Here is a 26501-nt window from a genome sequence, read left to right as displayed (position 1 = left end):
ATCACAGAAATCCTTTCCTTTCGTTTATTTTATTATTTTTTTATTCTAAAAATTTTAAATGACCAAATGTCCCTCAATTCTAAAGTATTATTAGGTTGAAGACACTCAGAACTGGAAATCTTCAGGTAAATGTTGTACAGACAAACATGTCCTTTAGATTAAGCAATTTCTTAGATTCTAAGATAATAGCAAATAATAGTAAATTCTGTGTATAGAGGTTCAGTTAAGTCAAAAAAATGTTCAATGGTTAAAATTAACAGCATGGTTTTCTAGAATGAACAGTATACTTATAAAATTATTACTATTATTTTCAAAATTTCTAAGTTGTCTTGAGTCATAGTGTTTTGTTCGTAATCTGAGTTAAATCTTTCCCGAGATATCAAATCTTTGGGATGGGACCAGTAAATATATTTTTTCTTGGCACATTTCCTTTTCAAAGCCTGAATTTCTTCTTTGATTTTTTAAATTTTTCTGTGGCACAGCTAATTATAAGGCTGGGTGGGTATTAAGTAAGTGATAGCAGTATTGATATGCTATTCGAATTAACTAACCCTTTAGCCTGCCTATATAACTTGGTTAGTCATCTTTATGCTTTTAATTTAGTGTAAATGCTAATGAGTTTCATGCTTATTGTGAATCAGATCTGTAAGATGACCACAGTGCAGCATAATGGTTATAATTTACCATAGGTGAAAAGCCCTAATACAGAGAGTATTAGTACAAGTTCAATTAAAATTCTTTTAAGGATGTGAATTAGATTGACACTAGTTAGCATCATTTTCTTCGAGTAGGGATGCCCTTTGGCCTTATGTCCTACAGTTTCAAAGGAGTCATTTCAAACCCTGGATGAATTAGTGGTATAAAATAGATGTCTTCAAAATGAACTGAAATATACTTCCCTTCTGGTGAAGCAGTGAAGACGTGTCTGGTGGGAGCTCTAATTGGCAGCATTCATAATAAGCTGGAATTGATAATGAGTATAATTTTACATATTTGGAAAAGTATTAATAAGTAAAACTCCTTGAACTACTGACAGATTTTTAAAAAAATTCCTTTACCTTACTATTGTATGTAATTTTGTTGATGTATATTACTATTTAAGGTTCTAAAATTATCTTCATTTTCCTTGTTCTTTTTATGACCATGACCAAATATAAAATCTAATGGTGACAAAATCTTGAACGAATACACCGGCATTTATTTAAATGTCAGGCAGCATTGTGTGTACCAGCCTTTGATTTGGGCTGAGCCACACACTCCTCTTCCTTTTCCAGTGGCGTTTTGTGTAGCAGGTCTACATAATACTGAGTCTGCGTGTTGCACACAGAACATTCAGTGTATGAGACTGAATAGCAGGAAAAGACTTATTGTGTGGAGAGTCAGCAATATAATCACAAAACTTAACTATCTGCCCATTGCAAATCGGTAATATTTAAACCGTCTTTTTATCATCACAATGTCCGTTTGGTTTAATAGAAAAAAAAGATTATCTGCTTAATGACATCACCTTCCTGTGTTCTATTAGAAATAAATATAAATAGTGGTCACAGCAGCCAGGATTTCTTTGGTTGAAAGTCAAGGAAATTCTGAACCAAACCACTTTAAGTAAGAAGATAATTTATTTGTTCGCATTGTTGAAATGTCCAAAATTACATCTGGCTTTATACACATGGCTGGATGTAGGGCTTAGAGGATGTTCTTGCCATCTCTTCTGTATTCTTTTAAGTTGGTTTTGTATCAGGCACCATGTGAAAGTAAGATGGCAGCAGCTCCAACCCCTCTATCCTTTCTGGTTTCCGTCCAGTAGGAAACGTGTGAGACTCCTTCTCAGACATCTAGGAAAGTTTCATTTTCTCTCGTCTGATGGTCCACGTGAATGTTCTAAACTGAGCACTGTGCCTCGGAGAGGGGGATGTAATTGATTGGTGTGGGCCCAGCTTACTCCTGCAGTCGGGAATGGGAAATGAGAAAGAGGGTGGTAGTCCAACTCATACATCAAGAACGGAAAGAGTGAATAGTGATTAGGTGGAAGTGGCTGGATACGTTCTATGGGGCCAATATTCACTAGACTGTATGCACATCCAGCACTTAAAGGGATTTCACGAAAACCAAGCACTGGACCTGTGAGCTATAAAATGTTTCTTTTTAAAAAATTGGATAAAGGAATGCCATTTTTCTGCCAGCTTTTATGCTTTTAGAAACTCATTGGAAGGTTTATTTATTAAGCATTTGCCATTTTCCTGAAATATTCCTTCCTAATGGTTTTCAAATAGTAGCCTCCTTAATAAAGTTGAAAAGATTTGAAGTTTTTTCTTCCACTCTGCGAGAGGAGGGTTTGTAGTACAGTAAAGGATGGGGCCCGCTCTGAAGCTTTCACTGTGCCTTTGTCATTTCAAGTGAGATGAGAAAATTTGCTTACCAAGCTATGTACAGTGTATTAGGAGGCAAATGAACTTCTTTGCATATTTTCTTACTCTTGTTTTCATGTATTTCCTATTGGACAGGTGTATTCTCTTATATAGCTGAGTGCCTTATACAAGCAAACTCTAATATATTTTTAATTACTATTATATAAGATATGGGAAGTAACCATCTTATTAGAATTTTAAAAACCTATCTAAGGTTAATTTTGGTTGTTGAGAGGGACATTGGCAGTGAGTCAGTTAGATATTAAGTGAATGGCCACTGTTGTTTGAAAGATACATTGAAAGGCACTGAAGATACATTGAGGAAGAAAACAGACAGGGTTCTGTCTTCTTAGAGCTGCAATCCAGTGGAAAAGAGAGATCATAAGGAAAAACAAACCAACAATGGGTGGTAAGGAGTGCAGAGTTCTCTGGAGAGGTAACATAGTAAGTATAGTGGTTAGGAACATGGCCTGGAGCTGGACTGTCTGAGACAAAATTCTTCCTTCACCGCTATTAGCTGACTTCAGGTCATGCTGCTTAACCTCCGTCTCTTCATTCCTTACTTGGAAAACAGGGGTGATGGTAATACTTACATCATGGAGTTTTGAGGAGGATTAAGTGAGTTAATATGTGCAAAAGGCTAAGAACAGTACCTGGCACAGAGTTAGGGCTCTATAAATGTTGCCTTCTGTGATTAACATGTGTGCTCAGAATTCTGTGAAAACACAGCTAAGGATTCCTGATCTTGTCAAAGTTGGCTGGTCAGGGAAGCTGGTCCTCCATTCTGAGGAAATAGTCGTTCAAGCTGTTACCTACAAACAACTAAGAGTTAAGAGATGAGAGCTGGAAAGCGAAGGAATGGGAGGTGCGAGAACAGAGCATATTTGAGGAGCATCTGAATGACCGTGGCATACGTTTGTGTTGTAAGGATTACCAGTGCTCATCTGAGGAACTTGCTCCGGGTAGAATCTGGAATGCATGGCTGTGTAATAGCATACGAGGCCAGTGATCCTGAAACCTGGCTGGCTGTCAGAATTGTTGGGGGAGCTTTAAAAGAACAACAGAATTCTGGGCTCCATTTTAGTCCTGCTGAATCAAGTATCTCTGGGAGGCACATTTTTTAATCACCCCAGCTGAACCTAGTGATCAGCCTCATTTGGAAAGCACTGTTCTAGTCTATGGCATAGCTTTGTTTGAGATGCCAAACTAATAGTTTATTTCTGTTGGTATGATGGGAATTTCATGCTTAATATTCATCTCTTTTTTAAAAACCCACAGAATGGTTTCAGTGCTGAATTTGGAGAGGAAGTGGTTTCTGTAGTTTGAGAATGCCTTAGTTGTTTTTTTTTTCCTCAGTTTTGTTTGAGTTATATTATGGTCTTCATCAATTTTCTTACTTTGTCTTCTTGCTTACAGAGAGAAGCTTGTTACAAAACATACTATAATCTTCGCATAAGAAAACTCAACTGTAAATTTCATGGTTGTGGAACCCAAAGTTATAAAATATTTGTTTTTACAAATATTACAAATGGCGGAAGCTTACGTGATAGGCAGCCAAGATGTACTTTTGTGTCTAGTCCGGTGGTGCACATATGGTTAATTATGCCACTCAACTGCTTATAGCAGTTTATATTTTAAGATAATACATGAGAATATAGTATTGAAGTCATTCTAAGAATTGAGTCACCTTCAAAGTTAGATGGTATTTGCAAATCTAGAACTAAATTTGTTATCATTGGCTAAATTAGGACAGGCCAAAAAGGGGAGGAGTGTTTAGAGATTTAGATTTACCTTCCAAAGCGTTCAAAGGTTCTCTGAGGACATTGCATTTTGTCTAGTTCATGAAAGTTGTTAGTAGGACAGAATTCATATTTCCAAATTGCATGAGATAGAAGGGAAGAATACTTAAGCTCATTACATAAAGAACGTTAATAAGAAATAAACTTTCTTTTGAACCATGAAAACTAAGTTACTGCTATTACAGACTCCATATAATTGCATAAGTCATAGCCATGCCTGAATGAATGGGTCTGGTAGTTAAAAAAAAAAAAATCTTCATTCTACTCTAAGGAAAAAGTCATATTACATTTGATAAGCATCTGGCATTTCAATTCAGTTCAATTATTGGGCCCGATATGCATCCTTTTGCTGCTCAGTTCTTTGCAGGGTCAGACCCAACATCGACACTCACTTCCTCTTCCCTTCGCCTTACCCACTGTAGTTTGAGGGGAGACGTCACAGCATCCAGCATTTCCTGTTCCGTGCTGTGCGCTGAGACTCACTGGTTGTGCCGCCGTGGCAGGCCTGCCACTGATAAGAAAAGATGGTGGCACTGTCACGGGGCCCTGGTCAACGTCTGGCTGACAATGAAAGGCCAGTTGTCTGGAAAATGCAATTATAAAAAACCAACATAAATGCAGATATCCCGGTGCCTAAGAGTTGAGTGAGTCATGGTACCATTGGGCCAGAAGCTGTCTCTTCCACCTGGAAAACAAAGTGAGGAGGATGAAGTGCCAAATGTGTGCAACAGAAGTGACTGTCAAGTCAATGGAATTCTTAGCTCCTTCAGAGCAGTTCCCTCCTCTTTGTGTCTTTTAAGTTAACTGCAAGAAGGGACAACCTAGGCCATGGCTTTTCTGTGTGTGTGACTGCTGCTTGAATATGATGGGATGGTGAAGGACCAGAATATTGTCCCAGAGAAATGTGGAGTGGCCACCCACCCAGTCTTTGCTGGTGGTGTTTTGCTTAATCTTTTTTTCTTATATAAATATATATGTCATATAAAATAAATATATATAGACATATATATTTTTTATTTAAATTCAATTTAGTTAACATAGAGTGTATTATTAGTTTCAGAAGTAGAATTTCGTGATTCATCAGTTGCATATAACACCCAGGGATTATTACATCAACTGCCCTCCTTAATGTCCATCACCCAGTTACCCCATCTCCCATCCCCCTCCCCTCCAACAACACTGTTTCCTAGAGCTGAGAGTCTCTTATGGTTTGCCTTCCTCTCTGTTTTCATCTTATTTTATTTTTCCTTCCCTTCCCCTGTGTTCATCTGGTTTGTTTCTTAAATTTCACCTATGAGTGAAATCATATGGTATTTGTCTTTCTCTGACTTACTTCACTTAGCATAACACCCTCTAGTTTCATCTGTGTCATTGCAAATGGTAAGATTTCATTCTTTTTGATGGCTGAGTAATATATGTGTGTGTGTGTATATATATATATCTACAGATACATATACACACCACATCTTCTTTATCCATTCATCTGTTGGTAGACATCTGGGCTCTTTCCATAGTTTGGCTATTGTGGATGTTGCTGCTATAAATACTGGGGTGCATGTGCCCCTTTGAATCACTATGTTTGTATCCTTTCGATAAATACCTAGTAGTGCAATTGCTTAATCTTTTAGTGAAGTATAATACACATATGGAACAGTGCATAATCTTAAGTGTACAATGCAAAGAATTTTCACAGTGAGCACATACAGATGTGTGTGTAGCACCCAGATCAAGAAACAGAACATTCTGAGAGGCTCCCCTACCCCACTCCAGGGTGACCACTGTCCTGCCTTCTAATTGCATAGATTAATTTGCCCGTTTTATACTTCTGTGTCAGGTTTCTTTTGTTCATTATGTTTGTGAGACTCCAGTAATGTTGCTAGAAAACAGTTACTTCTTCAAGGCCCAGTCCATATTCCTTGTAATGTTTTGATACTCTAAATCATTCACATACTCATAAGATATAATTACTAGGATGAACACAGCACATTCAACTTTAAACAGTGCTTTAGTTGCCACTATAGCAGACTTTATAGTTTCAGACCTGATAATAAATATAAATTTTTGAAAGCTAGTATACATCATTTAGGTATTTGTTGTGTTTTAGTGGAAGCCTTGTGCTGAATCAAATGTTTTCCTCTGGGGCTAGGCTTCTTACAGACTGAAGTTTTAGGGGAATTCCATTCATTCCCTCCATGATGGAAAGGGGTCTCCTTTACCTACAGGTGATAGACTTTGAACTCTCTTAGGTCTTTGAGGAATTTATTGAAAAACAGCCCCAGAAAGGGAAGGGATGCCTGAACAGCCCCAGGACACATTTTCTATCTTGAATCTGGACTTTTCTCTGCTTGTTGACTTCACTCTGCAAGCTGCTTTCCCCAAACAGTGAGACGTGGCCACCAGCGGCTCCTTCATGTTATAGCCTGTTAATCCTAAGAGAGGGACTGATATTATTTTTTCAGTTATAGTTAAAAAAAAAAAAATCCCAGGTACCTACCTTTAACCTGTGATCAGGACAGGGAATAAGATACTATGACTGGCCTTGCTTGGACCTGTCCCTGTGGTCAGCTGTGTTGAGCCGTAGATCCTTCTAGAGTCACATGGTGAGAAAAGGCTGCTTTTCCTATAAGAAGTGTACTGTTGAGCAGACCAAACACTAGCCATCCACATCACCCTGCTTTATACTCTGAAGGCTAGAGAAAAACCTAAAGACCTGAATCATTTTATCAAAGCTATTTTAAATTTTGAAACAAATTCTGACTCGTGGCTCGACATTGACTGTAATTAGGGCCCCTGGAGTTATTTGAAGCTCTAGTCTATACTAATTCTGAACAGTTTCCATTTGGTACTTTCAGACTCCTCATTCCCTCCCATTCCTACCATATTTAGCTGGATCCAAAAGTGTTAGTTACTGTCTTCTGTCAGAGTGGTTTTCAACTTTTTTAAAAGTGGGAAGATGGGAAGAGGGTTGGGAGATGGGCACAATGGGTGAAGGAGAGTGGGACAAGCCGTCTTCCAGTTAGGGAATGAATGAGTCACTGGAATGAAGGGCACAGCACAGGGAGTATCGTCAATAGTACTGTAATGGTGTTGTGTGGTGACAGACGGCGGCTACGCTTGTGGGGAGCAGAGCATAAGGTATAGAGACGTTGTACGCCTGAAACGAAGGTAACAATTTGTGTCAACTGTACTCAAATTTAAAAAAAAGTAGGAAGATGGTATTTTTAAACAATAAAAATTACAAGTCCCACACATAAAGCGATAGTACCTATATATGGATCCATAAAAATGGAATGAAAGTGTTACAAAAACACAGACTAAAGGGATGCCAAACTCACTGTTGTGGTGGCCTCTGGGGAAGGAAGGTGGGGAATGGGACCGGAAATACAACAGACGTTTCAAGTTTATTTGTTTTATTATTTTTATTTCTAAGATAATTGTGAGGCAAATATGACAGAACGTCATGTGTGTGCATGCGTGTGTATGTGAGGTCTTTTTCCTCTCAATTTACTGAAAAAACGTGTAAATAAAAGAATTCCTCAAGAGTCAGCCAACATTGGCTGTCTGGCAGTTCTCCTCCAGCCACATGAGGAGGTGAGCACAGTGTCGTTATGGAGCAGGCCAGCTGGGGAGCCAGTCTGCCTGGGCTCTTGTCCCAGATCCTGACTCCATGCCTTGCAATCCCGAGGGCATTATTTCATCTCCACAAGCTTCAGTTTCCCCATTTGTAAATTACTACAAAAATTGCTTCTTATATTAGCAAAATTTCTGTCTCACTTGTTATGTTTTTAAAAAGTTAATACATACAAAATGTTTAGACTACCATCTAGCATAAAGTAAGCACTCAATAAATGTTGGCCATCATTCATGGTATTAGTAATAGGGATGGGAATGACTTCTAATCATGGGTATGCTTTCTTATTTTTTTTTTAATACATTATCTGATTTAAACTCGTAAGGTAAATATTTTATCACAGGTAAGGAAACTGAGAATCAGGGAAGTTAATTAATTTGATGAAACATCAACAGGGACCAAATGATTGAGCTGGATTAGTACTAAGCCCCGGAACTCCGGAGCCCCCATTCTTAACCTCTGCGTTTCATTACCACCAATTTAATGCTTATCTTTCTTAAACAACTTCCAAAGAAATCAGAAAAAAAAATTATCTAAAATTGCTGAATGTAGCTACATGACAATATGATTTAGAATTGGGAATCCAGGAAAATATAGGTAAGTAAAGCAAAGGATAATTTAAAATTCTGGCGTTATTGTATACCATATATTAAAGTATCTTCTTTGTGCCAGAGACCATACTAAGTGCCAGAAACTCTATTACACTCAATTCTTGTACAATCCTGCATGCAGGCATTCTGTTTCTTTTTTAGAAATGAGGACTGAGTCTCAGAGGTATTATATAACTTGTGCAGGGCCACACAGCTACTAAACAGAATTCCACACCCTGACTGCCATCGCGCCATAGACCACGTTCTTTCATCAAGCTGTACCAGCTTTCTCTCAGCATCACTGACTGGTTCTAATTTACTGGTGATGTTGATACCTATATATATCCTGAGTTTTATTCATCTGGTCATTTTGTTATTTCCTTATACTTTATAAAAATCTAAGGCAAACGGCATATAAAACATTTAATCAGGGGTAACTTTGTGAAACTAAGCAATGCAAACCATTTTTGTAATAATGCAAGATATAATCCCTGAATTTTTCAACTTGTTTTTTTCCATGGAGAAAACTAGATCTCTGGCTGGCCTATTAAAATGTAGTAAACATAAACACGAAGATTAAAAATTCTCTATTTTGTCTTGGGAGACTGACAACATTTAACGGGAAAATTTTTAGCATTTGGTTTCTTATAGACTAGAAACCGAGGATTTTCAGGGCCTTTTCCTATCATGAAGAGAAATGCGCTGTGTGTGTATGTAGTCACCACTGTACTTGTTTCAGTGTGAAATTCAGATTTTCCTGCTTTGAGTAGATTTAAAAACATTGTTGTGACACATTACTTTTTGTATTTCATCACTTTTAGTAGTTCCTATGCATTATTATAGTTAAACACACTACATGTGGGGGCGCCTGAGTGGCACAGTCGGTTAAGCGTCCGATTTTTGGTTTCGACTCAGGTTCTGATCTCAGGGTCGTGAGATCGAGCCCCACATTGGGCTCCAGCCTCACTGTGGAGTCTGCTTGAGATTCTCTCTCCCTCTCTCTCTGCCCCTCCCTCTCGTGTGCTTTCTCTCTTTCTCTAAATCTTAAAAAAAAAAAAACACCAATATATGTATGCATATGATATATAGATGGTAGGAAGCTAACAGTAAAACAGTATTTTCCCTCAATTTATCATCATGGGTACAATGTCACTGAGCATCCAGGTGGTGTGATGGAAAGTGATCAAGTCTTCATCTCTCACCAGGTGATCAGACTCTGAGAATCTGGGATGTGAAGTCAACAGGGGTCAGAATTGTGGTTCCTGCACATCAGGCAGAAATTTTGAGCTGTGACTGGTGTAAATACAATGAGGTACCCTCCTGTCTGGATCTGTCCCTTGCTGCTGAGCCCTTCCTATTGTTGAAATGTTGGGGATTTTATTTTCTCTTCGTTTATGTGGACTTTGGTAGTGTTTCTGGACCATTAAGTTAAATTCAGTCCCTTTCAATTCTAATTCACGATTGCGAGTGACCTGCATTAGCATTAATTGGATTTAAGTGCCCATAAAACAGGCAGAGTAAGAAATAAAAATTCTCAAAGTTCAACAGGGCAGCCTTACTTGCTTATTTGGGAAAGCTGCTTTATAATTTATGTAATTTTTTTTCTTTATTGCTCTTAACCCCACCAATTTGTATCGTCTGCTTTCATTTCTCATTTACTTTGCTGGGTAGGCTGCTGAACTGTTTGTAATTTGACTTTTAGTTTGACAGTCTACCAGTTTTTAAAATTTTGTGTCATCTTCCCATATAAGCCTAACCAGACTTCATGCTTCTGTAGATAACAGTGTGTTTGTACCTCTTTGCAAAGCTTCAGTTAACCACATGAGCATATGAATTCAGAATAGAAATGGATTAAACATGTGTTGATATACTATTTATGTACCTGAAGTGGTCTGTTGACTGGGACAGACAGGTAAAACATATGCCTTATTTCTTCTCGGTTTTCAATTAACTAGTAGAAGTTAAGAGAGCATTGTATTGGCAGAGTTCTTCGAAAAGAAATAAAATAGATTAAAAGAAAATAGAGTCCATATTCAATAATAATACTTGATCTAAAGAACAATTTCAGTGCTGATAACTGCAGTTCAAATCTCTGTCATCATAAATGAATTTTCCATATAGAAAATGAATTGTGGACTATATGTTACACTTCTGGGAATTCTAAAAAAGGTGCTGATACATAGTTGAGAGTTGTTAAAATTGTTTTTGTTTTAAATTATTGAAATTTTTCCTCAAATGAGCTTACACTGAAACCCAGCACATTCATACAATGAATTACTACTCTGGTTGACATGGGATGGGCCTGACTGTGGACCCAGCACTTTGGCTTGTTCAGCCAGGAAGTGTGGGTTCACCGACTGCTCTAGATAAAGGGATTTATAAAACCTGACCAGATAGGAGAGACTCACCACTACTTACAGAGGTTCTCAGAAAGGATTAGATATTGTATTAAGACATGGCGCATGAGAGCAGGGAACAATGATTGACTTAGATTTGGAAAAACATAAAAATCAAATTTGTACCCTTTCCTTTCCCCCCATATTCCTAAGTTAACAGGCCTCTTGCCTCTTAACACCTGGTAAAGCCTCACAGTACACTGAAGAGAAAGGTGCGCTCATTCGTCAGGCATAATTTTTAACCCCTTATGTACTTACTGATACTACTGAAGGTAGATTGGAGAACCCACAATGTCATTTGAGACTGTGCCTTATTCTGATATGTGCACTGCTCACTTTTCTCCGAATCGGTTTTGCAGAATTTGCTGGTGACGGGGGCAGTGGATTGTAGTTTGAGAGGCTGGGACCTGAGGAATGTACGGCAGCCAGTGTTCGAACTTCTTGGTCACACCTATGCTGTTAGGAGAGTGAAAGTAAGTGTTTATCTTTTCTTTTTATATGTAGAGTATAAATATAAACATTACCAATGAAGTATATAGAAAACATGTTTAGGGGTTGGGGTTATGGATGCTTTTTATGCATATTTCTGTTAGCCAGTCTTAACTGGTGATGATGAACAGTGAAAGCTAAAATTAGGTAAAATATTTGAATAATTATTGAATGAATTGGGACAATATAGCCGATCAGTGCTTAAGGTTAAATAGAAATGTTTTTTCATTCTGTCCTTTCCATTCTACTACTATTCCTTTTTATGTGTTTTTAACTATGGTAATTTGCTTTTGGTATTCTTCATAGTTTCCCATTCAGTGGGAAGGTTTCTTGGTTGAAACTGCAGAGAGGTTTCTTTTCTCTAACATTGTAATAAATATGAATGTTCACAAACATTTGGGGTATAGAAAATTTTCCACTCTGCCAACACCAGAGGATGAGATAAAGATGACTTTTTTCTGCCACTCCCAAGAAATGTGCCTGGTTCTAAAGTGACTTATATTAGCTTCCCAGCTTTTATTGGTGGGTTTTGCTAAGTCACTGTGGAAAACATATTATTAAGTGACATCTCCTAATTTCATTCTTTGTTTTGTTATACTAAGGGCAAAGAAGTACTTTATTTATCTTTTGAATAAGATACTGGGTTATTCCTATTTCAGAAATTCTGAATGTTCAGTTAAATTAATATTTTAAGTTTTGCTGGTTGCAACTCAGCATATGAGATCCGGCACCACGTTGTTGTTTTAATGGCACACAGGTTGTAGTAGATGAAAAATATTTTCAGTGTTTATTTCACAGTGCTTTTGAGAATGAAGTTGGGTAATTTACTGAAAGTATTTTGCAAACTATAAAGCATATTCAAATGTAGTTATATTTATGTATATATAACCATTAAAGTACTGGGAAGAAAAACTAAAGAAATATAATTACAAAGGGCAGCCTATTAAAGTATGTTGATAACTTATCTAAAAGATATTTGTCTTTAAATTTGCAGTTTTTTTTTTTTAAAGATTTTATTTATTTATTTGAGAGAGAGAGAGAATGAGAGATAGAAAGCATGAGAGGGAAGAGGGTCAGAGGGAGAAGCAGACTCCCTGCTGAGCAGGAAGTCCAATGCGGGACTCGATCCCGGGACTCCAGGATCATGACCTGAGCTGAAGGCAGTCGCTTAACCAACTGAGCCACCCAGGCGCCCTAAATTTGCAGTTTTTGTTCTTGCTATCCTTTGCAGTAGTTGTGATACACAAATAACAAAAATTCGTTTAAAGATGTTTTTATTTAACAATTAAATGATGACCTGATACTTGTGCATATAGTAATCATAGTATGTGTTCATAAAATTGGTAAATTATATAATTGCATATTGTACAATCGTATACTTAAATCCCTTATATTTGTAGGAGTCATTTTTGGATAGCCATTATGAAATTGCATTTAATTTTTCCAGAATGGCAACCCGTTGGGAATATTTCACTCTAAATTAAAGTGCCAAAAAGCTTGAGGAATGACTTTTCTTCAGAGAATGTAAAAGGAAATGTATTTCCTGCAGGTGACGCTTAAAAGGCCAGAAGATTTTTGCCTTGAATTAAAGCATATAAGGTTTGGGGAAGCGTAATTTTAAGTGACAGTCTTGATTAAACTTTATTGTAGCGCTCACGGGAATGACCTTAGGAAGCAGCGTGTTATAATTGCAGCTAACTTGAAAGAGTTTTGTTTTGTTTTGTAGTTTTCACCGTCTCATGCCTCCGTTCTGGCCACTTGCTCCTATGATTTCACTGTAAGGTACGGTCGTCTTTGAGCAGCTTCACTGGGAAATACCAAGTAGCATCTTTCCAACTTTTATGAAAAATAATGTATTTACTGTACTCATCTGAAAATAATCTGAGCTGGGTGCATTTGAATATGTGCCACTGGGATTAATATTATATTTTTTCTGTTTTTCTGATCTGGCCACATACGTACATTCTTTGCTATTTGAAGATAGCCTGGCTGTTCTGTTTAAAAGCCTTTTTTGCTTATAGCTATTCGTATAGTGACACCTTTCCACACAATAGGCTGCATAGCCAGTCTTTTTTTTAAATTTAGATTTTAAAAATTGTGAAATTCCATTTCTCCGGGTCTAATCGTATGAATCTTTTTTTTTTTTTTTAAAGATTTTGTTTAGTTATTTGAGAGAGAGAATGAGAGAGAGAGAGTACATGAGAGGGAGGAAGGTCAGAGGGAGAAGCAGACTCCCTGCTGAGCAGGGAGTCCGATGAGGGACTCGATCCTGGGACTCCAGGATCATGACCTGAGCCGAAGGCAGTCGCTTAACCAACCGAGCCACCCAGGCGCCCTAATCGTATGAATCTTAAGGCTGAGATTGTTACAGTTCAAAAAAGCCAGCAAGAGTGTTATTATGTTTGTGACTGTATACGGATGAGTGTGTATGTATGTGTGTGCACATCCACATCTCTGTATGAACATGTGTGTATGTGTATGTGTGTCTCTACCCACACATCCCAGTTCCAGTCCCACACTGCCCAAGGTTTGTTCTGTTTTTTCTCCTTTTCCAGACTTGTAACTCCTAATTCCCATTGTCCACAATATATTGAGTCATTTGTAAACCCTAGAATGCTCAGAAAGTAGTTTCAGAATTGCAGAGCCGTGCCTCTCTGAAACAGAATTGTACTAATTAGGGTTCACATTGTTTAGGGCTTTTTTCCCCCTAGTCCAAATACTATGTTTAAAGGTTATTTGGATTAATTCTGCTCCCCTCCATCATCAGTGTGGCTGTGTCATTCACTGGAAACACAGTTTGATTCATTTGCTTCTGTTTGTATTCGATTTTAGCGTTTCCTGCCATCCTTACTGATTTTGTCTATTTTTCTGAGCAGACAAAACAGTAACGTGGTTCCAAAGTCAAGATGTATGTAAAGGTATATTCAGCAAGATCTATTTCCTCTATTCTTTCCAACCCATTCTGTAGGGTCACACACCCTGTAATGATCAATATTGCTCAGATAGACAATGTCTATTTTCTTATTTCCCCCTTTCTTACACAAAAATGGAGTGTTCTGGATACTCTCTTCAATTTTGCTTTTTTTCATATAAAATATATGCAGGAAATAACTCTATGTCAGTTCATAGAGATCCTTCTCATTCTCATAATACTCCATCATGTGGATGTACTGTAGTTTACTCAACTACTCTCCAATGTATGGGAATTTGGCTTGTCCTCAGATATTTTATAAATAAACAATGCGTACCGAATAATAACCTTGTATGTATGTATGTGCACATTATTAGAGAATTAACTTCAGAGTATATTCCTAGAAGTGATATTGCTGAATTAAAATGTAAGCATACATGTAGTTTTGTTAGATAATCACCAAATTCCCACCAAAAGGAATATACCAATTTCTATTCCAAGCAGCAGTGTTTGCGAATGCCTGTTTCTCTACCATCTAAAGATCATTGATTCTTTATGATTTTCCAAGTACATGATCAAAGCATCTGCAAAGAAAGATGGTTATGTATCTTCAATTCCAATTCTGACGCCTCTGATTGATTTCTCTAATTGTATTGGCAGATACCTCTATTAAAGTGCTAAATAGTGTTATAATGTCTAATTCTATATTCATGAAAGTGCCTTTAACACTTCCCTGTTAAAAGTAAGGTGTTGGCTTTAAGTGAAAGTACAGTTGACCCTCGAACACCTGGGGTTAGGGGTGCTGACCCCTGCATAACTTTTGAGTTCCCCAAAATAGCCTGCTATTGACCAGAAACCTCGCCTATAATGTAAACAGTTGATTAACACATATTTTGCATGTTATATGTATCATATACTGTATTCTTACTATAAAGGAAGCTAGAGAAAAAAAATATTATTAAGAAAATCATAAGGAAGGGGTACCTGGGTGGCTCAGTCAGTTAAGCGTCTGCCTTTGGCTCAGTTCATGATCCCAGGGTCCTGGGATGGAGCCCTGCGTCGGGTTCCCTGCTCTTCAGGGACCCTGCTTCTCCCTCCCTCATGCCTCAACCCCTGCTCGTGCTTTCTCTCTTTCTCTCTGTCAAATAAATAAATAAAATCTTTAAAAATAAATGAATAAAATTACAAATGAATAAACATTTTCAAAAAAAGAGAAAATCATAAGGAAGACAAAATACACTTACAGTACTGTATGTATAGATTATTGAAAAAAAAATCGCATGTTAAGTGGACCCACACAGTTCAAACTTGTGGCTGTTCAAGGGTCAGCTATATAAATGTTTGTTTGTATGCTAAGAAAGTGTGTATCAACTCTTGTTTTCTTGAGTCTTTTTTAAAGTCAGGAATGGATCTTAAGTTTTGTCAAAGGCTTTTTCAGCATCTGTGGACATGATCGTGATTTTTCTTCTTAGAGCTATTAAGGAATCATAGTAATGGATTGAACAAGTCTTGCCTTCCTGGATTAAATCCCTCTTGATCTTTGTGTATTATTTTCTTATGTGGTGTTGAATTTGATCTGCTAATATTTTATCTAGAGCTAGGCATTAGTATTCAAAGGTGATAACTTTTCATCTCTAATGGGATCAGTTTTGGAAACTGTCCTTAACTTAGAGATTTTCAAATTTATTTCTTACAAATGTCTATAAAGTAGTGTCATGACTTTTTAATTTCTCCTGTTTCAATGGTTATTTTCACTCTAATTTCTGATTTTGTATGTTTGTGATTTCTTCTTTAAGTTATTTAATGGTATATATATTTTGTTATTTCTCTTCAGCAAACAAGATTTTGGCTTATTAATTAGAACTATTGTTTTTCTATTCATCACCTCATTAATTTCTACTTTTATCTTTATTATTTCCTTCTTGTTACTTTCTTCTGGCTTATCTTGTTCTTTTTTCAACTTTTGAGCCAGGAATTTATATTTATTCTTTTATTTTGTTAATAAAGTGTTTAAGGCTATGAATTTTCTTCTAGTTACTGTTTTCAATTCTAGCCCATACATTCTGATACATAATGTTTTCATTATCATTTTTAAAAGATTTGTAACTTCTGTTTCTATTTCCCCTTTCTTCCAAGAGTTGTTTAATAGGAAGTTACTTAATTTCCAAATGAAAGGGCTTTTTAATTTTTAAAAATTTGTTAAAAATTTCTAGTTTAATTGCATTGTGATTAGATAATACAATTTTTAGTCATTCTGTCTTATAGAACACATTGATTTTGGGGGGTACCTAATAAACGATCAATTTTTGTGAATGTTTCATAAGCAATTAAGAAGAAGCTTTATTCCGTACTATCATGCTGTAAAGTTCAATATGTGACATAAGCTCTACTGATTGTTGTTTAGAGCTTCTGTATCCTATTTTATTTTTTGTTCACTTAATTTGTTTTGTCCTGAGAGTGGGATGTTAAAAGTCTTATCAGTGGGTTTCTGTCTCTCTCCCTGCACCTCTTGTAGTTTTGATTTCATAAAAGTAGATGGTGTGGTGTTATTTGGCGCATAGGTATTTATAACAGCCATATAGTGAATTGAGACTTTTAGCATCAAAGAGAATACTTCTTTGTCACAGTTGATCCTTTTAAGCTTTAGTTGTGCTTTGTCTGTTACCTGTGTCACTGCCCCTGCTTTCAGATTGTTTCCACTTTCCAGGTACATCTTTTGCCATACCTTCATTTTTAGCTTTTTTGATACATTTTGTTTTTGATATGTCTTTTGTATAGAGCATATATTTGGGTCTTGCTAGGTGAACTAAATAAAAAGTCTTTTTATTGTAATAGTCAAGTTTAACCTATCCATATTTCTTGATAAAAACATGTTTGGTATCAAATCTGTCATATCATTTTATGTGGTGACTATTATGTATATTACATTTGCTGTTTCTGTATATGGTGTATTTTTTGTTGTGTTTTGAAGGTTCATTTTCTTCTTTTATTTAAATTTCTTAATGCCTTTATTCCCGTTTTAAAAAATGTAACCATTATCTGACTTGTAAGTTTTTAATGGTATTTTAACACCTATTTATTGCATATACAACAAGCAGTGAACTTACTCTACTTTTCTTTTTACCCCCTTTCTCTTCTCCATCAATTTTGAGCTATTTTATTTATACTTTGTCAGACCTTACAACATTTAACATGAATTATTTTTCCACTCTTGTTTTCACCTTTATTTTAGTCTTAGATATATGACTAAATATATTAAATATTCATCATCAATCTTTTTGCTGAAATTTCCCCATCATGTCTTACTTTGATGAAGTTTATCTTCTGGTAAATTCCTTAAGAAGAGCTGATGGGTTCAGAATTCTCAGGAGCTCTTGCATGTTTAAAACTGTTTCTCTATAGCCTTGTTCTTAAAGTGTAGCTTATCTGAATAGAAACTCTTTGATTTACATTTCTGGAGTTTTTTGAAAATGCTACCTCATTTTTGCCTCACCTTCTGTCTTGTTTTTGGAAATTCCAATGCCAGTCTAATTCTTTTGTCCTCGTAAGTTACTTGATATTTTTTCCTGGCGCCCCTGATTGTTGCAGTTCAGTTTTCCCTGCTACAGATTAAAGTGTCCAGTTAGGCTTGCAGCTGGAACATGGGAGATAGCTCATTGTGGTTCTGTTTTTATTTTTCTTTTTTACCTGTAATTAGAATTTCAGGTGTGTTGGAAGCCTGAGTTTTATGTAGTTTTTTTTTTTTTTTTGAGAGATGGGGAGAGAGTGAGCTTGCACACATGAGCTGGGGTAGAGGGAGAGGAAGAGAGAGAGTTTCAAGCAGGCTCCATGCTCACGCCCAGCATGGAGCCTGTTGTGGGGCTTGATCTCATAACCCTGAGATCATGACCTGAGCTGAAATGAAGAGTTCGATGTTTAACTGACTGGGCCACCCAGGTGCCCCAAGTTTTGTGTTGCTTTATTTGTTCTTCTTATTCTGTATTAGTTTTTTGTGAAGATGCACTAAGAGTTTTGGATTTGCGTGGCCTCACAGCCTCAACTAACCAGAATTCCTCTCTCCTTTACTTCTGAGTCAGTGGTTGATATGGTAGAAGCTATATAACTTTGTTTCTGTGGAATGTACTTCGGAATAGAATAATTTACAACAATGCCTTGAGAGAAATTACATGCCCTAACTTGTTTTTTTTGTTTTTGTTTTTGTTTTTGATTTTGTTTTACTTACCCAATACAAGCATGCAGGTAAATTGGAAAACATTATCACACTAAGGCTTCCAGCTATCAATTAAAAGGATGCCATAACCAGTTTTTTGTTTTGTTTTGTTTTTGTTTTGTTTTTAGTAGTCTGTATAAGATAGTAAGGAGTGATTTTAGAACTTCTGGCACGGGAGCCAAAGAATGGCAACATGACAGACAGGAAGAAAACTTGGCAGTTGGTTGCCATCCACCCCAAACTTTTTCCAAACTGGAATTGTGGAGCTAGATTTTTGGCTGGAGGTTTGGGCTGTAAATATGGACTTGAAGACCATTAACTTACTGACAGGTCAATCCACAAGAATGAGTAAGTTTAGAAAAAGAAGAGCAAAATGCAGGAGACAATTAATATTGGAAAAAAGAAGGGACCAGCCCACTTAAAACAGGAGAGTATGCAGTATGCCACAGAATCTTCGGGAGAGGATTTCAACCAGATGTGAATGGCCAGTGATGTGAGGTCCTTTGGATGGGCTGAGATTAAGAGTTGAACTTTCAGTTTTCTCTCTTTACATGGTGTCACTTGTGGGCTCAAAAGGGATTTCTGGATATAGAATCTAGTCCTTGGATTTCAAAGACCTTTCGGGTGTTTGAAACTGATCACTGGAGACTTGACCAAAGGAGATTGGGCATTAATCTTTTGATCTCATTTTTAGTGTCTCTAACAATTTTAATTGGGTCTTTCTGGTTTCTAGGAATTATTAAGGGGCATATTAAATCCATTTCTGTCCTGTTTCTAATTAAAGGGGAAAACGTAGTCACTTACCTATACCTTCCTTTCAGAACTGTCATGATCTTAACCCTACTGGCCATGCCCTGTTTTATCTATATACTTAAGTATCCTTGAGGGCCCAGTTGGGAAATGCCTTATTTTTGTAGATGTAAATTTGTCTCAGAAATATTTGTTAAGACTGGACTTTTGAATGTCAACTGTACTACTCCAGAATCTTGTAGATAGCTAAACCTGCTCAAAAATCATCACAATTTGAGGCTCACAGTCTTACTTTCCTCTCTATTTCTAAGAATTAGGTTTTGCCTCTTTCCTGAAGCCTGAGCAAGACTGGAGATTGGGGGATAGATGTTTAGTGCTTCTGGGGAGAGGAATGGCTTCAGTGACATGCTGCAAGGTCACAGGTGTCATAGCTGTATTTGTAAGCATTTGGAAAAAGTGAAATGATAATAATAGGAGATCCTTAACATATAACTGAAAAGGACATTTAATGCACAGTTTTCCTATATAACTTAGAGTCCAAGTTTCTTCATATGTAAAATGGAATTAATAATATCTCTCCTCACAAATTGATTATAAGAATTACAGAAGAGGACATGCTTGAAAATACTGTGTTAGTTTTTCCACTGTCCCAACGTTTGCTTTTCTTCTTAAGACACCTCACCAACCTTATTCACTGAAAGGCCTTTTATATCTCTTTAAAAAATAATAACTGTAGGGCTCAAGCACAAATTATCTCGTTTTCCACTGCAAGCCTGCGGATTGATCTAAATCTGTACCTATCCATTTCTCTGCTACCATTGGACATGAGTGCTCTTAACCCCATACGCTCTTGTTGTTTTCAGGACTCCGTGAAATCACCCCTTCTCCCTCCGTTATTATTGTTCTCCAATTCCCTACTGACCTCCCCCTTAGCCTGTAACTTATTCCTTTATCCTGTATCTTCTTTTAAGTTCTCTCTTACATTTCTCTTTCCTTCCCAGCCAAGCTTTTAGTGTCCCCTAAGCTTCCGTTCACCAGGGCCATTTTAAGGTTTCCATGGGAATACTATCCCTAGTCAAGCCTGAAGCCTAGAATTCTTTTTTTTTTCCCTGCAAAATTGGTAATCATTTTCTCAATATGGAGTAAAAAACTTAAGCCAAATTCCATCACAGGCAGTATGTAGATGCAGCCTCCTCTTTTTTCCAGAAATAGAATTTTCATTTTAACATACATTATGGCTATTTTACTGTACTACCTTCATACTAAATGTAACTGGAGGTTAATAATTGTGTATTTCAATATATATATATATATATATATATATATATATATATCACTACCAAAGACTTTCTTATGAGAAGGAAAGTAGAAAAAGAAAAAATCGTTTTTTAAAATTTCATTTTTTAATATATGTACTGTAATTTTGTAATTTTCAAAACATGCTGAGAATACGACTTTAACTGTAGCAATGTCTTGTGTGAGTTTAGTTCTCATTATTTGTGTGTGGTGACCACGCATTGGAAAGGTCAGAAAAGATATGTTTTTGGTAGATTTTTTAACCCATGTGATATGAGTTAAATTTATCCCCTGAGGAATTTTAAATCTCATTGGATTGATGATATTTTTAGTGCCAGAAAACTCATTTTGATAAAAAGAAAAAGATTTAAGACGGAAGACCAGCAATAACCTGTTTAATTTTCAGCACTGATAATTATACAGATATTACCTGTAGATTTGGATGGCTAGTTTTTATAACATAAGCTCTTCAAATATAAGTTTTCATTTACTTGTCCATTTTTATATTTTGTCTAGTTTTTTAAGCCTTTAAAATTTCATTTTAAAATAGTTCATATTATGTGCATTATATCAAAACTGATGATGTGATGGATATTTTAGTATTATAAAATACGAGTTTCATATTTTTGTTTTATGTGGATATATAATCATATCTAATAGAAAAAGCTTTAAGTCCTTTACCTGTATAGTAGCTCATTATGTTTCACTGAATAAATAATAAAAATCTAAAAATTAATATGTAGCATAGCATTTGAAATTAGTGTGTTTAGATTAAATAAAAGCTCCAACCTTATGAAAAATATCAGAACTCCCTTTAGCAGATGGGCAATATACTCTATAAAAATACACATCAGGGGGCACCTGGGTGGCTCAGTCATTAAGCGTCTGCCTTGGGCTCAGGTCATGATCCCAGGGTCCTGGGGTCGAGCCCCGCATTGGGCTCCCTGCTCGGTGGGAAGCCTGCTTCTCCCTCTCCCCCTGCCCCTGCTTGTAATTTCCTTGTATTTCCTTGTATATTCCTGCTCTTGCTATCTCTTTCTCTGTCAAATAAATAAATAAAATATTTAAAAAAATACACATCAGTTCTGGGGTGCCTAGGTGACTCAGTCAGTTGAGCATCTGCCTTTGGCTCAGGTCATGATCCCAGGGTCCTGAGATCGAGTCCTACATCGGGCTCCCTGCTCAGCGGGAAGCCTGCTTCTCCCTCTGCCTGCCACTCCCCCTGCTTGTGCGTGCACTCTCTCTCTCTCTCTCTCTGTCAAATAAATAAAATCTTTTAAAAAAATACATATCGGTTCTTTCTTTTTTTTATCTATTTATTTATTTTATTATGTTAATCACCATACATTACATCATTAGTTTTTGATGTAGTGTTCCATGATTCATTGTTTGCATATAACACCCAGTGCTCCATGCAGAACGTGCCCTCTTTAATACCCATCACCAGGCTAACCCATCCCCCCACCCCCCTCCCCTCTAGAACCCTCAGTTTGTTTCTCAGAGTCCATAGTCTCTCATGGTTTGTCTCCCCCTCCGATTTTTCCCCCTTCCTTCTTCCCTTCCTGCTGTCTTGGGGAGGGTATGTGCTATGGTGAGCACTGGGAATTATGTAACACTGTAGAATCACAGACCTGTACTTTTGAAACAAATAATACATTATATGTTTAAAAAAAAAAAAGAAGAAGAAGATAGCATATCGGTTCTTTCTAAACTTCACTCAAGATAGTACTAAATCTGAAATATTTCATAGTGAATTATTTCCATTCTTCTGTGAATGTTATCACCATAGATGTTAGCACATCATCTTCTTCTGATGTACTCTTCGTTAGTAACTTCTTTTTCTGCCGAGGCGTGTTTGCTACGCCAACCATGCAGGAGCATGATTTGAGTTCTGAGTGCTTGTTTTTGGTTTCATACTAAGTGGATTGTTTTGTAAACACAGTTGGAAATCAGCAGATCCAGTATGTATGGCAGCCAAACAAAAGTAAAAGCTGTTAAATTAAAATTATGTTTTTATTAGAAAAATCAACATTTTGTCTCTTCCAGGTGTAGCAAATACTTCTTAGATACTTAAAGATCTCACTTTCATAAAATTTGTAAAAGTTTTTTATAAAAAAATTTTATAAAACTAATATGATAAATTTAAAGAGTAATACTCTTCAGCTTCATGATCCTTTTATAAATAGCCTAACCTTCCAAACATTCTTTGTCAATGGTTTTTGGTAGTAATATACCAAACAGCAGTGGTTTTTTTTTTTGACTTATAAAATTTTTGGCAAGAAAAATAGGGAGTTTTAATTCCAGTGTTTTCAAACTGTGCTCATCCAAGCTTGTGTGATGTGAAACTCACTCTGCCTATACCAGCAATGTTAATGTTTCCAACTCCACTGTTAAGCTACTTTGGTTGCAAAATGGTAGGGCTATACTCTGCTTTAAAATTCAGGCATTTTTATAGAATGCCTGTTATCTGACAACCCTTGTAATAGACAGTCCTGAATGTCTTGCTGACAAAATGATAAAAGTAAAGGCCTGGAGAAAAATAGAAACACACTTCAGGGAGTCCCGAGGCTGTCATTTGTGTTGGGATTAGTGGGTGTAGCAGAGAGACATGTAGTCACAAATACAGATCTGGGGTTGTGGGAAATACAAGTTGAATGGACTAATTGTGGGGTGACATATTCCTGGGTAACACAGGAGTTAGGACCACAGACTATGGATCCAGGCCTCCTTTTACTATCTGTATAAATGTGAACATGCTATTTTAAAACAGTATGCTCGGTGTCCTCTTCTGTAAAATGGAGAGAGGGTGATAGTACCCATCACACTGGCTTGCTGTGAGGACAGGAGGAGTAATAGCCACAAATGCTGCGTATAGCAAGTGCTATATAAGTGTTTGCCATTTATTACACCGCCAGGATGGATGGTGACAGAAGACCATCTCTTGGGGGTTGAACAAGGCCCATTTCAGCTCTCATCTTAAGGGTGAGATAACAATTTGTATTTTATGGCCACAAAAGCAGGCAGCCTCAACCTGGCCTTTTGTGGTCCTCTGCCCCCTGGGAGTTCATTTTCTTGGTGACAGTGTGCAACTTTTTATCAACATGTTCTCTAGTACATAACTTTTAAATTTAGTTTCAGTTCAGAGCTCCAAAAGTATGTGTTTCTTTAATTTAAATTCAATTTTTACTATAAAAGTATAGTATTTTTTAATTTAAATTCAATTAGCCAGGTCAAATAAATAAAATCTTTGAAAAAATAAATAAATAAATTCAATTAGCCAACATATAGTAGATCATTAGTTTCAGATGCAGTGTTCAGTGATTCATCAGTTGCATATAACACCCAGTGCTCATCACATCATGTGCCCTCGTTAATGCCCGTCACCCAGTTACCCCATCCCCCCACCCACCTCCCCTCCCGAAACCTTCAGGTTCTTTCCCAGAGTCAGGAGTCTCTCATGATTTGTCTCCCTCTCTGATTTCTTCCCCTTCAGTTTTCCCTCCCTTCCCCTGTGGTCCTCCATGCTATTCTTTATGGTCCATATATGAGTGAAACCATATGATAATTGTCTTTCTCTGATTGACTTGTTTCACTTAGCATAATACCCTCTAGTTCCATCCGTGTCAGTGTAAATGGTAGGTATGCCTCCTTTCTGGTGGCTGAGTAATATCCCATTGTATATATGGACCACATCTTCTTTATCCATTCATCTGTTGAAGGGCATCTTGGCTCCTTCCACAGTTTGGCTCTTGGGGACATGGCTGCTATGAACATTGGGGTGAAGGTGCCCCTTTGTTTCACTACATCTGTATCTTTGGTATAAATACCCAGTAGTGCAGTTGTTGGGTCATAGAGTAGCTCTATTTTTAACATCTTGAGGAACCTCCATACTGTTTTCCAGAGTGGCTGCACCAGCTTGCGTTCCCACCAACAGTGTAAGAGGGTTCCCCTTTCTCCACATCCTCACCAACAATTTGTTGTTTCCTATCTTGTTAATTTTAGCCATTCTAACTGGTGTAAGGTGGTATCTCATTGTGGTTTTGATTCTAGTATTTTTATCAGTGCTTTTATTGTTTATAAGACCAGATAATGACCCCATTTTAGTTTACTAACAGTTTATTATTCAACAGAATTCAATAAGGGCTGACCAGTGGTCTGAAAAATGTTTAACAACTGGCTCTCTAGGCAGGTGGGGGTAACCTGATTCATAGTGTTTGAAATAAGAGTTCAGTGGTATAGGGGCGCCTGGTGGCTTAGTTGGTTAAGCGGCTGCCTTCGGCTCAGGTCATGATCCTGGGGTCCTGGGATTGAGCCCCACGTCAGGCTCCCTGCTCAGCGGAGAGTCTGCTTCTCCCTCTCCCTCTGCCTGCCGCTCTGCCTACTTGTGCTCTCTCTCTCTCTCTCTGTCAAATAAATAAATAAAATCTTAGAAAAAAAAAAGAGTTCAGTGGTATAAATCCTTCCATCACAGCTGATACCAGGCTTCCAGCGTCACGTGGGTTGGGAAGTTATGCGCAGCCAGCTCTTGCAAACCAGAACGAGCTGGCTCCAGCACTGCACTGGGGCTGGCCTAGACCTAGGTGATTGTGATCTTAATAATTACTGATTTTAAAAAGCTTCTGTAATTGTAATATGTGTATATGTGTGCATTTCCATTGGAAAATATCTGGAAAGTTATAAGCCAGATAAACTTTACGTAAGCATTCTTTACCTCCTCTCCTTTCAGCGGCTTTTACTCCCTTTGAAGAACATTTTTACTTATTTATTTATCTGGAGGCAAGGAGGACCTGAGGTTTACTGTGTATGTTTCCTTGGTGATAGTTAGACTTTAAATTAAACCTGCAGTAATTCTTAGTGGGGGCACATTTGGTTTTGTGGCGGTGCCGGCAGACACCTCTGGCATTTAGTGGGCAGGGACTGGGCAGAGGGTCCTGGCGTGGGCAGGACAAGACCCTGCAGTTAGCAGTTGGCTCCTCTTCCTCCGGGATCAGTAGCACCTGGATTTCAGGCAGTAGGAATATTGAGCAGGAGAGGTCCAAATAAAGAGTCTTCATTATGCCTCAAATTTTTTCACATCGATATCTGTTCTTATATTTAACTTCTTATTTTTTTTCAAATTTTTCTTTAAATTCTAGTTAGTTAACATATAGCATAGTATTGTTTTCAGGAGTAGAGTTTAGTGATTCACCACTTACACATAACACCCAGTGTTTAAAATGATACAGCTTCTTATTTTTGATTAGCCATATCTAGTTTATAAAGCATTCACACAACACTACCTTGGGCGTGTACTCATTTTATCCAGAAGGCAGTTGACTCTGGGAGGTGGAAGAGTAGGCCATTATCATACAACTGGCAAGTTATGGAGCCAAACTTGAACCTAGATCTTTTATTTTCAAAGCTGGTACTTTTCATATTACTCAATACCTGAACACTTCTAGTAAGCCCAGGCCTTTATGTATTTCCAAACAGTATAATTTTCCCCTGTTATGTTAAACATTATCGCCCTAGGGATTAAATTGCCAAAATACAGTACTGCCTATAATATCTATAATCATTTCGGGATTGAAGTAGTCTACAAAAGTGGGTCTTGACAAAGATGGACGCGTAAAAGGTTATGTGCCATGTGCCATACTTTTAACAATTACGGATTTAAAAGCCTTTCAGTATTATAATATATGTGTATATAAATACACCTGTAAGTGTATATAGATACACATATAAGTGTATATACACACAAACATACATGTATGTATACACATTTTTATTGAAAAGTGTTTGGAAAGATATAACTAGAATTTAAAGGAGATTACCGACGGCTGGGATTTCAGGTATCTTAATACAAATTTTTTTAACTTCTTTAATTGGCGTATAACTTAGGTATGTATATAATCTTAAATCTTTCTTTAAAAAAGTCTAACTTTCTCTGGCCAAGGTTGACAGTGCATAAGTTATTGAACTGTCTGTGTAATGTAGAACTGTCCTGAGAAGCTGTGGCCCCAGAAAGTTTTACTTTCTAGT

At 37.0% G+C, this 26501-nt stretch overlaps 1 protein-coding gene across 1 annotated transcript in view; it reads left to right on the top strand.

The window, feature by feature from the left end:
* Positions 1-26501, top strand: part of PEX7 (peroxisomal biogenesis factor 7) — an 83229-nt gene that overhangs the window by 21327 nt on the left and 35401 nt on the right. Inside the window, exons 6-8 of the mRNA XM_028121461.2 lie at positions 9634-9740; positions 11184-11297; positions 13040-13095. Coding sequence (XP_027977262.1) covers positions 9634-9740; positions 11184-11297; positions 13040-13095 — 277 coding nt within the window. The remainder of the gene's footprint in view (positions 1-9633; positions 9741-11183; positions 11298-13039; positions 13096-26501) is intronic.

Source organism: Eumetopias jubatus, unplaced genomic scaffold (assembly GCF_037043125.1).
Source record: "Eumetopias jubatus isolate StellerSeaLion01/CBP00866 unplaced genomic scaffold, mEumJub1_p1.0 scaffold_6, whole genome shotgun sequence".
NCBI classification, from domain to species: domain Eukaryota; kingdom Metazoa; phylum Chordata; class Mammalia; order Carnivora; family Otariidae; genus Eumetopias; species Eumetopias jubatus.
Note: the sequence above shows the minus strand (reverse complement) of the source record. Positions and strands in the feature narration are given on the sequence as shown.